The following is a 15,893-nucleotide window of genomic DNA, read 5'->3' on the forward strand; positions in this document are numbered from 1 at the left end:
CACTGTGACTGTCTAAAAATAGAAATCTATGTATATCCGTAAGGATAATTTCGCCCTCAGTTCCGTGGTGCCAAAAGGGTAATTTTGGCTCGCACTCATTGTAATTTGAAAAAAAATATTCTTGGAAATGTGTATGTGTTTAAACTCTTTATTTATAGGTGAAAATGTGTAGTGAAAAAGCACAAATGAATAGCTTCAAATAACCTCATATTTTATATAATTCTGTCCAAGAAAGCTTTGAAATAACTTGAGTAAGCAAGAATGGATCTGTGCAAAGTTTTTATCACAATGCTTGGTTCTATATAGACAACATTTTGAAGTCTAAGATTTCTTTTGATATTACAGATGCACAAGCCAATTCTGGTGAATGTGTAAGATTAGCTAGTAATACCAGTGAAAAGATCAATCTACAAGAGATAAAGACTGCACAAGACTGTATACAGGCTGCAGCCAATCCTGATATAGTCTCTGATGTAGAAGAATTAGCTACAGTTTGGTGTAAACAAATTGAACAAGTAAGATCATAGTCGTAGCATTGGACACCTTTATAGTATAAGATTATGTAATCAGTAGTAAATTTTCCTTGTCAATACTCAAATCATTAATTGCATCATATAATTTTAACTTCTGTTGTAATATTAAAAAGGATAACAAAATGTTTGCCTCATTGGAATTAATTTTTATGCCCCACCTACGATAGTAGAGGGGCATTATGTTTTCTGGTCTGTGCCTCCGTTCTTCCATTCGTTCGTTCGTCCGTTCGTTCGTCCCGCTTCAGGTTAAAGTTTTTGGTCAAGGTAGTTTTTGATGAAGTTGAAGTCCAATCAATTTGAAACTTAGTACACATGTTCCCTATGATATGATCTTTCTAATTTTAATGTCAAATTAAAGTATTGACCCCAATTTCATGGTCCACTGAACAAAGAAGAAGATAGTGTGAAGCTCAGGTTAAAGTTTTTGGTCAAGGTAGTTTTTGATGAAGTTGAAGTCCAATCAACTTGAAACTTAGTACACATGTTAACTATGATATGATCTTTCTAATTTTAATGCCAAATTAAAGTGTTGACCCCAATTTCACGGTCCAGTGAACATGTAAAATGATAGTGCGAGTGGGGCATCTGTGTACTATGGACACATTCTTGTTATATTCAGTTTTTATTTAAAGAATAACTAATCTGCTAATCAAAGTATTCAAATAGAGAAAAATATTAAACGAATGACCAAACAATACATTAATTCATGAATGTGCATGAGTTAATTATCAGTGTTGTTGGGTCACACAAGTTGAATATTTTTCGATATTGGAATACTTTGATTAGTTATATTTTTATAACATTGGCAAATGGCTTTTTTATGAAATTAAAGTAGAAGTTGCTAAGGAACTATATCTTTTTCTACGCATTCTTAATTTGTTTTGATATGATGCAACCGACGTCTTGACAACCCCTTTTGTTGTATGACGTCAGAGAAGTGAAATAACCCATTTAATTCACATGAGAAATTATTGGTTTTTAATTTCACTGGGAAATCAATGTAATTCATTGCAACCAAGTAATAAAAGAAATTATTTTTATTTTGTTACTTGAGCCGAGCTTTATTTCTTGCATTGTTTCATTTACAGATTTTAGCAGAAAGTGACCAGATGAGGAAGGAAGCAGATGATACTGGACCTATGGCAGAGTTAGACCACTGGAGACAGCTAATGGCCAGATTCAATGCCTTGTTAGAACAAATAAAAAGTCACAACTGTCGCATGGTCATCAATATTATCAACATTTCTAAATCAAAAGTTTTAAAGGTACTTTATTATTTATAGCTTTACTCACAATAAGGTAAACAAAAGGACTAGGAACCTTTAGGCCAAATTTTCCCTAAATTCAATCATACTCCAATTAACTTGCATTTTCAAAATTAAAATTTAAATGTGTGTACTTTGAAATAAAAATGCCCTTTTTGCCCTATATTTATATTAAGCAATGTTCTATTTAATCTCTACGCTTCTCCCTTTTGATTTTAGACAATGAGACAGATTGATTTTATGATTCAAAATTTGAGCCACATGCAACTTAATTTCGATTCTTAAGTTTGTGAAAGGATTTATTTCTTAGTCTTAGTACAAATTCCAGATTAAAGAAATATGCATTAATGTCTTACAGATATCTGTTACAAACTTAACTTTTTGAAATTGATTCTTTTTTTTTCTTCAGAAATGGAAGGAATTGGACAAGAAAATAACAGACAGTGCAAATGAAACCAAAGACAATGTGAAATACTTGTATACACTAGAAAAATATTGTGACCCTTTATACCGCTGTGATCCGGTAAAGATGGTTTTTTTAGAAATTGTATACTGAATTACTATGTGATACACACATTTCAAACGCCAAAAATGAATCCTGATATCAACATTCTATTTTCAATATATATAGAAAAAGAAGATGGGATATGATTGCCAATGAGACAACTCTCCACAACAGACCAAATGACACTAAAATTAACAAGTACAGGTCACTGTATGGCCTTAAAGACCAAACAGCCTATTTATTTCTACCAGTGATTTTTCGTTAAAATTTTGTGAAGGTATTTCATGATTTGAAGAACAAAAAATGATGAAAAAAATTGGGGGTCACCGACTTAGTTTTGTCGCTATAGCAACCTCAGTTTCGTGTTTTCACGAATATTGACATAATATTTGCTTGTTACATAAACTCTCCAAAAATCCTTTATATCAAACCTACAAGCATAATTCTTGTTTCACATTAAACAGTATATTTGTATCTATCAAATACATGTTCAAGAGTTTAAGCCTCATATTGTTTTGATCTTTAAAAATATGATTTATTTCATTCCCGCCAAAAATAAAACGTAAAAATGAAAAACGTTTCCAGATTTAAAAAATATCTACCAGTGATTTCTTTATAATAATTTCAAGAAGGAAAGTACCACGTGCACTCTTCAAAATAAAGCCAAAAAAAGTGTATGTCACCGACCTATCAAAAAAGTTAGGAGCAATTTTCTTGTTCGTTTTGAAGAAAAGAGTTGTCTTTCTATAGAACATCGCATCTGACGTCATAGTACAAACTTCCCTTGCTGGCGCACTATTTGAAAAAAAAATTCGTAAATTGGACGTTTGAAAACAACATTTAAATTTCCAAGAATAACAACTATAATCACCTACTTTATTATCCGGTAATACAAGAGATTAAATGCATGTGTCAGTATTAGATCTTGTGATGTTGTTGCCGCACAATATTAACCTTCAGAAACCCCATCCGTCGGAATGGAATTTTGTATGAAATAACCTTTCTCGCCGCTTTTGTTAGGAAAGTCTGGTTTTGTCCTCTGTCCCTCATTAGCAAAATAAATGAAAGATGGCACTGGCTAACTACAGAGTATTTGGCTATATCAGACTATATGTGTGTGTTTTTTCCTGTTTTTTTTTTCGCGTCAATTTCAGAAGTTTGCGTAACAAACTCATTTGCTACTGTTGACAGAGGGACACACAAAAGCATGCACGGACTTCTTTGTACCATTATATTTCCCGACTAAGACGAACGTATAGAAATTATTCCATCTAGTTTGTGAAGTCGTTATTTCTGAATATTTAAGATATAGGGAAATTAAAATTATAAGTATAATATATAAATTAAAGTTTTTGATTCTAAAACGTTATATATATACATCTATCATGAAATACAATCCCTGTTATTACTACCTTACATGACAATGTTTTGAATAAACGAGACCGTAAATATAAAATACAAAAGGTTTTTAATTCAAAAATTAATTTAGAATTCATTTTCTGTTGAAAACTACAAAGTTAGATTTCTCCAACAGGATAAAATATTATAAATCTAAATTGCTAATTTTGTAAATTAAAAAAAAAGACAAGGTTGTTGCCGGAATTGAAAATCGAAATTTGTTTTCAATCTTTCCGGTCATAGTTTTAGCTAAATGAAAGGGAGAGATTTTATGTTGGATATTATTCTTGGAGCAATTATTTTTGTTATAAGTTAAATTTACAACTATTTTATATGTTTTGCCTTACAGCTAATTTCCTAATGCATGTAGGGTAAAATTTTGGTTGACTTCCTTGCTTTGTTTGTATAAATGTTTATTCAAGCTTTGTAATTAAGATTGACATCTTCATATATAGGTATGTAAACCTGTATATATGATAATTCAATTGGACATTAACAAAATATACCAACAAAGCAAGCAACTAACTAAAGTGATGATCTACATTCAGTAGGAAATTAGCTGTAAGCTTCAGTGAGATCAGGCGAAATGTTTATCATTTCTTCTTAAGACAAATTGAAATGAAACAAATGACAAACGACAATGACCCTTTGTCATAATTATAAGATTTTGTCAAATAAGCAGTATAAATAAATTTTAACTTCATTGCAAGATCGGACATTATTTTACGAGAAGCATCTAGACATTAGTTACATGCATACGTTGCCAGTATGTCAAAACTTCTAGGAATAATTTTTTATCGGCCTGACCTTCTTAATACTCAATTTTTTAAAATTTTGAAAAATTGACAATAAAATTTGAAGCAAATCATAGGAAACATGTGTATTAAGTTTTAAATTGATAGGACTTCAACTTCATCAAAAACTACCTTGACCAAAAACTTTTACCTGAAGCAGGACAGACGGACGAACAAACAATCGGCTGCATCGATCAGAAAACATAAATTGGACATATAAATAACTTTCACCTATCTAATAACCCCGGTAACCTGTACACAATCGGCGCAAATGAAAGACAAAATGAAAGAATTAAAAAAAAAATGAAATGCATATTGGCGCAAAAAAGTAGAGATCAAAAGTTATATTTCATTGTTTTTATAAGAACGAAGGTTAAATATAGTGTAGTATCTTTTGTGTCCATTTGTGTTAAATCCACAAGATATCAGCTCGACGCTTAATTCCTCTTTACTTTGGAGACATATTTTTAAGCGTACACCATGTTGGAATCCGTGAAAAACGCGAAATAGGACGTTATAATTTGACGATTTTATTGCTAGAAACAACGTCATAGAGCTGCTATGTCACTACCAAGTTGCGTTAGTTGATGCGCATAAACAATAGGCTGTTTGGTCTTTAAACAATGAGCAATAAGCTTTAAAAAAAAATGATGCCCCATCCTTACAATACCCCACAAAGAAAAAAAGAGGAGATTGTGAGTTCCAGGGTTTATTTTCAATTATTTAATGTGTAGAATGCTTCTTTGATTGGTCAATAAACTAGTATTTATAAATATATTTTAAAAATATTTATTGTATTTTGAGTGTTTCTTGACTATAATGGAAAATAAACTTGATTTACAAACATAGAATTGTATGATGAATTTTTCAGGTTTCTATGACAAATTGTCTGCCAGGATTAATCAATTCTATAAGAATGATCCATAGCATATCAAGATACTACAACACCTCAGAGAGGATGACATCATTATTTATAAAGGTGGGATTTTTAAGCTTTTCTTCTTCTTTTTTATTTGCATAAGAAGGATATTTTGTTGGCCCTTTCAATAAAATGGAAAATATGTCAAAGAGACAAACCTCCCCCTTTACCTCTAGCCAATGTAGAATAAAGAAACACATAGCAAAACACACAGTAAAACTCAGTTTAAAAGAAGTCCAAGTATAATGTCAAAATAGGTAACAAAAGAAACTAAGCAAAATGACAATGATACATATAAAATTAACAAAGAACTACTAGCAGTTACCTACATGTCAGCTCCAGACCATAATTAAATTGATTGAAAGAGTATGTCTTCCATCAATTTTTTGTGTGGAATTTATTATAAACCACCTTTAAGTTGACCTAAATACAAATTCCAAGATACCATACTTAATTTGCTGATTCTGTTAATTTTTGTCAATGTTAAAACTTATCACTTTACCTTTGAATGGGGCAAAATTTAACAGTATTGCTTCAAACATTTGCTGTGTTTTCTGATTTTGGATGAAAAAAATGGAAAGACAATTTTGTTTGTGCATGTGAAATAAATATTTTGATTTGATTTATATAGGTGACTAACCAGATGGTTACTGCATGTAAGAATTACATAACAGACCATGGAGTAAACAGGATATGGGATCAACAACGACAGCCTCTTATAGAGAAACTGCAGAACTGTGTCAATCTTTATAAGAATTATCAGACTGTATTCCAGAAAACAAAACAGAAAATTGAACAAACCCCAGGAGAGAAGCCATTTGAATTTTCAGAAATGTACATTTTTGGAAAGTTTGAAACATTTTGCAGAAGATTAGATAAAGTAAGTTGCTTGGTGATTATTATGAAATTCAAATAATTTGCAGTTTTAAGTTTAGCAAGTTCTAGCTGTGATTGCATTTTTTAATGATGTGATCTCATATTCTGCAAGATCCTTCTATCATTGGTGCCAACTTTATTCATCCTTGCATTTACTTAGGGTTTCATTTTATAAAACTATTTGTATGTCCTCTATTGTGACTTGCAATTTAAGTCTATTATTGTCACTCATTTGATTATTTGCAGACATTTTGATGGATTTTTTTACCTTGTATTGTCAATATTGTTTTGTGTCTGTTAATACCACTATCAGCCTCAAATTCTTTATATCATTTTACATGTTCACCTGTAAAGCCAAACTTTTGCTATATATTTAAGAAGAAATTTGAAATAGATAGCAACGAAATTGCAACCTAATGATACAAAATAACCCAAAAGACATTTAAAAGACAACTAACAGTATAAAACATTTATGGACAACTAGTGTCTGAAAAATAATAAAAAAAAAAAAGGATAAGGTAAGGTTAAATTTACCCTCAGTCTTGAATATAGTTGTGAGTAAATTAAAGTGATATGTTCAAAGTTCTATGATTAGTTTACAACAGAAAATACTTGAACACAAAGGAGTAGGTTCAGTAAGACCCCTTTTTGGCCCCAAAATATAGCAGTTTTACAAAATTGTGAAAATGTATTTTTTTTTTGCAATTTTGTGGAAAGTATCATGCTTCTGCTACATAAATATGGGTGGTTTTTGACAGTACAATGCACATATATCGGGTACTAGCATCATTAAGTCGTGCTAAATTACTGAAATCTTCATAATTTTAGCATTTTAGTTAAATTTTAGATGGTTTCTGTTTTAAATGAAAGTGGCCTCATTCGTGTTCATTCATAATATTGAAATGCAAGTTGTATTTGATGATAATACATAACATATACATACATAAAGGTTGAGGATGAACACGGATGCGGCCACTTTCATTTTTGACAAAAATCATCTGAAAAGTGACTTTTTTTGGCATATTTGATAGATTTTTCATATTTAAGCTTGAATCGGAGCGATTTTAATGACTAAATCAGCTAAAATCGTTCACAAAAACTATTTGAATCAAGTGAAATAGACACTTAAGTGTTTAAAAAGTGTTAGATGAACTTGAAATTTGAGGCCAAAGTCGGTCCTTACTGGACCTACTCCTTTTGTATAAAGTATTTTGGAATTAACTTACATAGGCAGAGTTTTATGCTTTGTTTTCTTTTCAGATCATCACTCTTCTGAACTACATTCAGATATTTTCCACATTATCAGAATCTAAGGTAGAAGGAATAGAAACGTATGGAGGCAGGTTTCAGCAGATTTTGGGAAGCATCAAGAAAAAGCCTTATGATTTCTTAGATCAAAGAAAAGTGGACTTTGATATAGACTTTGAAGACTTTAAAAGACAGCTTGCAGAATTGGAGGCAAGTACTTTAAACTTCTTTATAGATTTCATGTCAAATTTACATTAGTGTAAGCCTCAATGTTGCCATGTGCTTTAACAGTTTTTGTGAACATTTATCAATCATGCATTTATAAATGCAAAGGAAATTTATTCCATACTGATATTAGAAATAATAAACAAAATCTTTGAACTTTTTAAATTTTATACTGGTGACAAGTTGGCTATATACTTACTGCACAATTTTATTGTGGATGCATACTGATTAATAAGACTTATAATTCTTTTAAATAACAAGATAGCAGTCTCATGTTTTTTACCATACTATAAGTCTTCAACACAGACTTCCACTGTTTATTTGCAGTCTTTAATTATGTGAAAATAAACCTCTTTTTCAGACTGGCCTTCAAAACTTTATGGACAGTTGTTTCTCAAAAACTTCCTCAACAATAATGGCATTAGAACTGTTAACTAGGTAAGACATTTAGATTAGATTTACCTAAAACTAAGTGAATGTCAAGTTGTTTTTTTGCCTACTGTGCTTCTTGAATCTCAGTCTTTAAGAACTTGAAGGTAACTACATGCACAGAACGATTTGATGTGAAAATCTTCAATGTCACTTTAATCCTTTTATCCAGTCAAAAATTTAAAATGAATTTTGCATAATTTTTTTTATGGCCCTGCAACAAAGTTGTTGGTGCCATATAGTTTGACCCTTGTCAGATATTCCGAAACTTTCTGAAATTCTGAATTCCGCTACAAACCATTATACAGAGTTTTTTTCTAAACGCCTTCAGATATTGGGCTGATTTTTGGTATGTGAGTTAACCATGATGAGTTACAGATCAAGTTTAAGTTTCATTCCGCTCCACTAATTTTTGTCTAAATTACGGGCTTTGGACTTTGAGAAATTGTTGAAAATGACAGTTATACAGACTTTTTTTCTAAATGCCTTCAGATATTTAGCTGAATTTTAGTATGTGATTTAACCATGAGGAGTTACAGATCAAGTTTTATTTTCGTTATGCTCCACTAATTTTTGCCGAAATTACAGGCTTTGGACTTTGAGAAAATGTTGAAAATCACAGTTATACGAAGTATTTTCTAAACGCCTTCAGATATTAGGCTGATTTTTGGTATGTGTGTTAATCATGATGAGTTACAGATCAAGTTTAAGTTTGTTTCCGCTCCACTAATTTTTGCTGAAATTACAGGTTTTGGACTTCGATAAATTATTGAAAATCACAGTTATACAGATTTTTTGTCTATACACCTCCAGATTTTGAGCTGATTTTTGATATGTGAGACTACCATCATGTTTGTGTCCACATGTGTTATTGAAATTGCAGATTTTTCAACATTTTGGGAAGGGGCCATTTGTGTTGCTTTGACACATCTAGTTCTGAAAAATTTGGATTGTACAATTTTGCACAACAATATGCAATCTTTTGACAAAACACATGTTTTTCTATTGATTATTAACTGCAGTATATGATAATTTTACAATTGAAATGGGATTTGAATAGATGATAAGATGTAATTTAAATTTTTACCAGGTTTGACAAACTGAAAATACCATCCCTGAATATTGAAGGCAAATATGCTGTTATACTAAGACAGTATGGAGAAGAAGTTGAAGAAATCAGGAAAGTATGTCTTATTAATCCCCTAACTAAAATGATTGCATATCGTCAAGACTCAGTCAAGACTCCAGAAATGTTCATATGTTGACTTTAGTTGGCGTTATAAGTAGATATAAGAAGATGTGGTATGAGTGTCAATGAGATGACTCTACATCCAAGACAAAATTTGTAAACCATAGGAATCTGATGAAACTTTGTTTACCAAGTGACCATATAGGGGCATGGGTTTGTGAGGGTCCTTAATTTATAATTTTCAATTAGTATATTACCATCCCAAAGGAAAAATTTCTCAGAAATGATTGACTAATTTTGAAAGCTTGAGTGACCATCTATAACCAGTATATTTAGAAAAATCACATTTCTGATCATAACCTGGATTTTTAATTGAGATTGAGTGATTGATGTTTAATTTCACTTAACAAACTTTGCTTTTTAACAGTGACTAGCTTTTATCAAAATGGTGGTTAATGAGAAAGTAAAAATAATTTAGAAAAAACACTAACTTTTGACAGGCAAATAACTTACTTTCAGTTGGAATACTGACACAATCTTTGTGCAATAAGCTGGTTAGAAAACATCACCTCAGTGTAGACTGGTAATTTATAAGTGGTTTCAATACTAGAGAAGGTTAGCTATGATATAATGTGTTATTGTATGTGTACTCCTAATGTATTGCAGCTTTATATGAAGTACAAAGAAGAGCCACCAATACCCAGGAACATGCCACCTGTAGCAGGGAAGGTCACATGGGTTAGACAGTTATCACACAGGATAGAATACCCTATGCTTATATTTATGGTATAAATAATATTATAATTTAAATCTCTGATTATCTCATTTTTGGGGTCACCTGTTCCATTGGGACCAAATGAAATATTGCTACCTGTTGTCGTCTTTGTTTTTCCTTTTACTTCTGAACTATATTTCTTAATAATTGCTGGACTTCATCAGAGCTGTTTAAAATGACAGTTTTGAAAAGAATGAAGATTTAATGATTTTTTTCCGGAGCACCTGAGATCATCCCTAGTTTTTGTTGGGATTTATTCTTTAGTTTTCTATGTTGTTTCATGTGTACTATTGTTTGTCTGTTTGTCCTTTCCATTTTTAGGCATGGCCTTGTCAGTTTATTTGCGATTTATGAGTTTGACTGTTCCTCTGGTATTTTTCCTCTCTCTTTTAGTTAACTTTATTTCAAAGCAAAATCTTAAGAATCTGTAGTAATAAGTTTATGACTTATGTATGTCCCATCCAACAAATGACAAAAACTGAAAAATAGGGATATAATGCAAGTAATTATTTAATTATAACCATCCTTTAATCATAGCCATACATATGTTGAAGCCCTGTTTTTGAAAGACTTGAACTGTATAAAAAAAATTAGACAATGTTTTCGATTTGCAATGATAGATATTCATCATCTTTTGTAGTAAAGAAACAGGATTCATTAAAAAAAGAGAGCAAAATGAACCTTTTCAATTTTTTGTAGGAACAATCAGCCTGCTTGAAGACAGATGAAGCAAAGAAGATAATAAGAGCATACAACAGGATAGCCAAAGTGCTAGTAGAATATGAAGTACTGTATCACAATGCATGGATCAGGTCTGTGGAAGTTGCTACCACATGTAAGATTTTTTTTAAGCTTTACTATAAAAGTATTACTCTATGAGTGGTGACTTTATTTATTACACCCTGTTCATTTGTATGTTTCAGTCGGCGCTATTCTATTACACATTTCTTATGTACTACTGAATAGTTTGACTTCAAATAAAGTGTGCAAACTTTTAGGGTCCTTCAGATACATACCTTTTGTTTGGTGATACTTTAAACTTTTCTTTCTATGTTTCGAATTATTTTTTGATTTTTTGTCACACATTTATGTAAGACTTTTTAGATTTTAACATATATTTTTTTACAGATTTGCAAGTGCCAGTTCTAGTTAGACATCCTCAGAATCAGAACATGCTGTTAGTGAACTTTGATCCCTACATATTTGAAGTAATTAAAGAAGCAGAATATATGATGAAACTGGATTTAGACATTCCAGAGTCAGCAAAATTATTGGTTCATGCAAAAGACAAACTGAAAGACCACAGAAATCAGATGCAGGTAGTTTGAAGGAACGCACTGATAGTAACCTGTTATATAAGTTATTCTTTGATGCTACAGTATCAATGGCATTCACAATTTAGTTCTCTTCATTATATCTTGTAGATTGTACCTTTTACAATTAATTGATGATACTTGATAAGTGTGTTCACATAAACTAGAATGGCTATAGATTTGTAAAAGTATGGAGAAGCCAAAACCAACATTAAAATAGATTTGAAGGCCCCCTTGAAAGTTTTGAAGGACTATATGAGCCATCTTGCACGTAAAACCCCCATGGGCATTATGAAAAGATGGCAGGTATGGGTGTGTATCATTAAAAAAAATTTCAAGTGCACAAACTCAAGTTACCTTAGGTTCTGAGTAGTTTTTAACCGGATTTTTGTGTCAAAAATGTCGGTTATTGATTTGGGGATGTACGGCGGGCGGGCGGGCGGGCGGCAACCAAATGTTGTCCGTGCATTTACTCATGAAGCGTTCAACCAAACCTTTTAAAATTTTAATATGTTGTTACTGACAACAAAATGGAGGTCAAGTTCAATAATGACGATTTTGACTTTTACCGTTCAGGAGTTACGGTTCTTGAAAGTTTAAAAAATGTTGTGTCCGTGCATTTACTCATGAACCGTTCAACCAAACCTTTTAAAATTTTAATATGTTGTTACTGACAACAAAATGGAGGTCAAGTTCAATAATGACGATTTTGACTTTTACCGTTCAGGAGTTGCGGTTCTTGAAAGTTAAAAAAATGTTGTGTCCGTGCATTTACTCATGAACCGTTCAACCAAACCTTTTAAAATTTCCTATTAGGAGTTTTGGTCCTTGTAATATTGATAAATGCCAGAACACAAATAAATGTTAAAGAATCTGGTTTACTGTCATTTTGACAGCTCTTGTTTCTACATCATTTCTTGAAAAAACTTTGAGTTAATTGATATATATGAATGTTGGGTTTTGAAAAGTTAAAATGAAACTTACTTTAAAGTAAAAAACTAAGTGTTAAGATCCATACCCTAAATCAATATTGATAAACAGTATCTGTTCTATATTTTGAAAACCCTTGGAGTAAATTGAACATATCTGCTTGGTATGAGTGTTCACTCGTACAGGATGTGTGTGGCCAGTTAGTATTTCTTACCTACCTAATGAAGTTAAAGTACCTAAATGAATTTTTATGTATTTTTCTTCAGTAATATAGACATTTTTTTTTTTATCTAAGAGAATTATCTACTGACAATATAATTAATCTTTTATATATTATTTACATCCTTCCAGATGCTTCTTGATGAGAACAATTCTATCAGAGATGAAATTCCTTCAGTGTTTCAGATTTTACTGGGACCAACCCTCAAAAAGGTAAATTATATCTTGTTATCAATAATAATACAGGTTTTTATAATATGAATTAACACATTTACTAAACTGCAAGGTGTATATAAAAAAAGCCAACTCTCTGTAAATACTGGCATGATTTCCAAAAATATCTTCAAACAATTCTCATGGGATCAATTGGTGATTTACTAGGTCTGACTAGTCCTGAAGGAAATTGGTTTGTTGAACCAGGGGTTGACTGCATTGAATCTACTATTTGAATGACATTCATTCATTACAGTTACAGTTTACATTGGAGTTAAAATCAAATTTGGCTGTGTATTCATACTCACAAGGCTGTAAAATAGATGTCTGTAAAATTGACATGTGGAATTTTTTTATCAAGAGAACCGACACTGTTAAATTTCCTTGACTTCTTTCTAAAGGAAGTTATTGTACGATCTATCAATTAAAACCTCACATTATAACAAAAAAAAGAGAAGTAATTATCGTAGCCACATGTAAGATAAATCTTACAATATAAATGTCAATATTGGAAAATTAAAATAATAAATAACACATTGACATGACAGTTAAGGTCAATATAAACCATTAGTAACCACATGGAGACCTGAAATGAGTAGATCTTCAAGGAATTTCAAAACCACCAAAGCCAAGTTGCATTCTAAAAGCTCAGTGAGCAATGACAAAAATCTTACTATTGCGTGGATATCAGTTGACCTAACAAGTGTTTTTTTTTTGTGGTTTCTGAATCATAACTAAATTACTACCTTGCAATATTTAAACACAATGATTTTATTCATGAAAAAATTGGAAAGTTTGATTTTGACAGTTTTAGCATGCAATATTACATTCCTGAAATTCTGGAAACGGTGAATTAAACATTGATTTGAGCTATGGCTTTTTTTATTGGTTGAAAACAACATTGAAAAAATGGGTAAAAATTAAAAAACATTTTAGTTTCAGAATAGTAGCTTTAGTACCAAATGACAGAAAGATTTGTTCTAACAAACTGTCATGGAACATGATTTTGATGGATTTGGCATATACTAGAAAAGAGTTATGCCCTAAAATTTATATTATTTTATTTTTTGCTCTTTATGGATAAGGAAAACTTCTCCATGTGACAAAATATCTAATAATTTATACTTAATATATTTGACCATGACTATACAAGTAAAATTTGACAGAACAGATGTTTCCTGTTCAGAGTATGATGGAATTAGAAGTATCTTTCATTACTAGATTATCTAATTCCAATTTTATTTAGAAATGGCATGCAAATGACACACTTATGTTTGAATATGTTGAAGCCCATATTTTTGTTTTTAGGTTGATATAGCAATGAGACCAGGAGTTATTTCTCATACATGGACTTCACTGAGTCTCCCAGCCTACTTTGAGGAGGTGAAAATAGCTTTAAAAGAACTGAAGATAGTGGTGAAACAAGTAAGATATTAATATTTAATTTCAGAGGAGTAATTATAAGATATATATTGATAAATTATTAAACTTGCCTGCATAAATATACACATGTAGTAGTTGATGCTTAGGCCAATAAATAAACATGTGTGTTTACTGTACCCCTACCTACCCTAAAGTTTATTGGCCATTGATTAACCCTTTCAACGCTACACAAAAAAATAGAAAAATGGCTGCTGCTGCTGCATTTTTTTTGTGTTCATTCATTAGAACAATATATTCCTTTTCAGACTGCTGTAACTTTTTAGCTCACCTGGCCCGAAGGGCCAAGTGAGCTTTTCTCACCACTTGGCGTCCGTCGTCCGTCGTCGTCGTCCGGCGTCGTCCGTCGTCGTCGTCGTCGTCGTTAACAATTTACATTTTGAACTTCTTCTAGAGAACCACTGAATGGAATGGAACCAAACATGGCATGAATGTTCCTTATGAGGTGCTGACCAAGTGTTGTTACTTTGTAGCCGATCCATCATCCAAGATGGCCGCCAGCGGGGGACTAAGTTTAACATAGGACGCTATGGGAAATGCATACAAATGACTTCTTTTAGAGAACCACTGAATGGAATGAAACCAAACATGGCATGAATGTTCCTTATGAGGTGCTGACCAAGTGTTGTTACTTTGTTGCCGATCCATCATCCAAGATGGCCGCCAGCCGGGGACTTAGTTTAACATAGGACCCTATGGGAAATGCATACAAATGACTTCTTTTAGAGAACCACTGAATGGAATAAAACCAAACATAGCATGAATTATCCTTATGGGGTGCTTACCAAGTGTTGTTACTTTGTAGCCGATCCATCATCCAAGATGGCCGCCAGCAGGGGACTTAGTTTAACATAGGACCCTATGGGAAATGCATACAAATGACTTCTTCTAGAGAACCACTAAATGGAATGAAACCAAACATTGCATGAATGTTCCTTATGGAGTGCTGACCAATTGTTGTTACTTTGTTGCTGATCCATCATCCAAGATGGCCACCAGCCGGGGACTTAGTTTAACATAGGACCCTATGGGAAATGCATACAAATGACTTCTTTTAGAGAACCACTGAATGGAATAAAACCAAACATAGCATGAATGTTCCTTATGGGGTGCTGACCAAGTGTTGTTACTTTGTAGCCGATCCATCATCCAAGATGGCCGCCAGCGGGGGACTTAGTTTAACATAGGACCCTATGGGAAATGCATACAAATGACTTCTTCTAGAGAACCACTAAATGGAATTAAACCAAACATAGCATGAATGTTCCTTATGGTGTGCTGACCAAGTGTTGTTACTTTGTAGCTGATCCATTATCCAAGATGGCCGCCAGCGGGGGACTTAGTTTAACATAGGACCCTATTGGAAATGCATACAAATTACTTCTTCTAGTGAACCACTGAATGGAATGAAACCAAACATGGCATGAATGTTCCTTATGTGGTGCTGACCAAGTGTTGTTACTTTGTAGCCGATCCATCATCCAAGATGGCCGCCAGCGTGGGACTTAGTTTAACATAGGACCCTATGGGAAATGCATACAAATGACTTCTTCTAGAGAACCACTGAATGGAATAAAACCAAACATTGCATGAATGTTCCTTGTGAGGTGCTGACCAAGTGT

The 15,893-nt window shown here is 32.3% G+C and overlaps 1 protein-coding gene across 2 annotated transcripts in view; it reads left to right on the forward strand.

Moving 5' to 3' along the window:
- Positions 1–15,893, forward strand: part of LOC143079331 (dynein axonemal heavy chain 8-like) — a 150,527-nt gene that overhangs the window by 15,591 nt on the left and 119,043 nt on the right. For both annotated transcript variants that reach the window (XM_076254587.1, XM_076254588.1), the window contains exons 7-19: positions 346–515; positions 1,622–1,798; positions 2,208–2,321; positions 5,367–5,474; positions 6,046–6,294; positions 7,551–7,748; positions 8,125–8,201; positions 9,283–9,376; positions 10,048–10,167; positions 10,856–10,991; positions 11,285–11,475; positions 12,751–12,831; positions 14,140–14,256. In XM_076254587.1, the coding sequence (XP_076110702.1) occupies positions 346–515; positions 1,622–1,798; positions 2,208–2,321; positions 5,367–5,474; positions 6,046–6,294; positions 7,551–7,748; positions 8,125–8,201; positions 9,283–9,376; positions 10,048–10,167; positions 10,856–10,991; positions 11,285–11,475; positions 12,751–12,831; positions 14,140–14,256 (1,832 nt within the window). The remainder of the gene's footprint in view (positions 1–345; positions 516–1,621; positions 1,799–2,207; positions 2,322–5,366; positions 5,475–6,045; positions 6,295–7,550; positions 7,749–8,124; positions 8,202–9,282; positions 9,377–10,047; positions 10,168–10,855; positions 10,992–11,284; positions 11,476–12,750; positions 12,832–14,139; positions 14,257–15,893) is intronic.

The sequence above is a fragment of the Mytilus galloprovincialis genome, chromosome 6 (assembly GCF_965363235.1).
Source record: "Mytilus galloprovincialis chromosome 6, xbMytGall1.hap1.1, whole genome shotgun sequence".
Classification (NCBI taxonomy): Eukaryota; Metazoa; Mollusca; class Bivalvia; order Mytilida; family Mytilidae; genus Mytilus; species Mytilus galloprovincialis.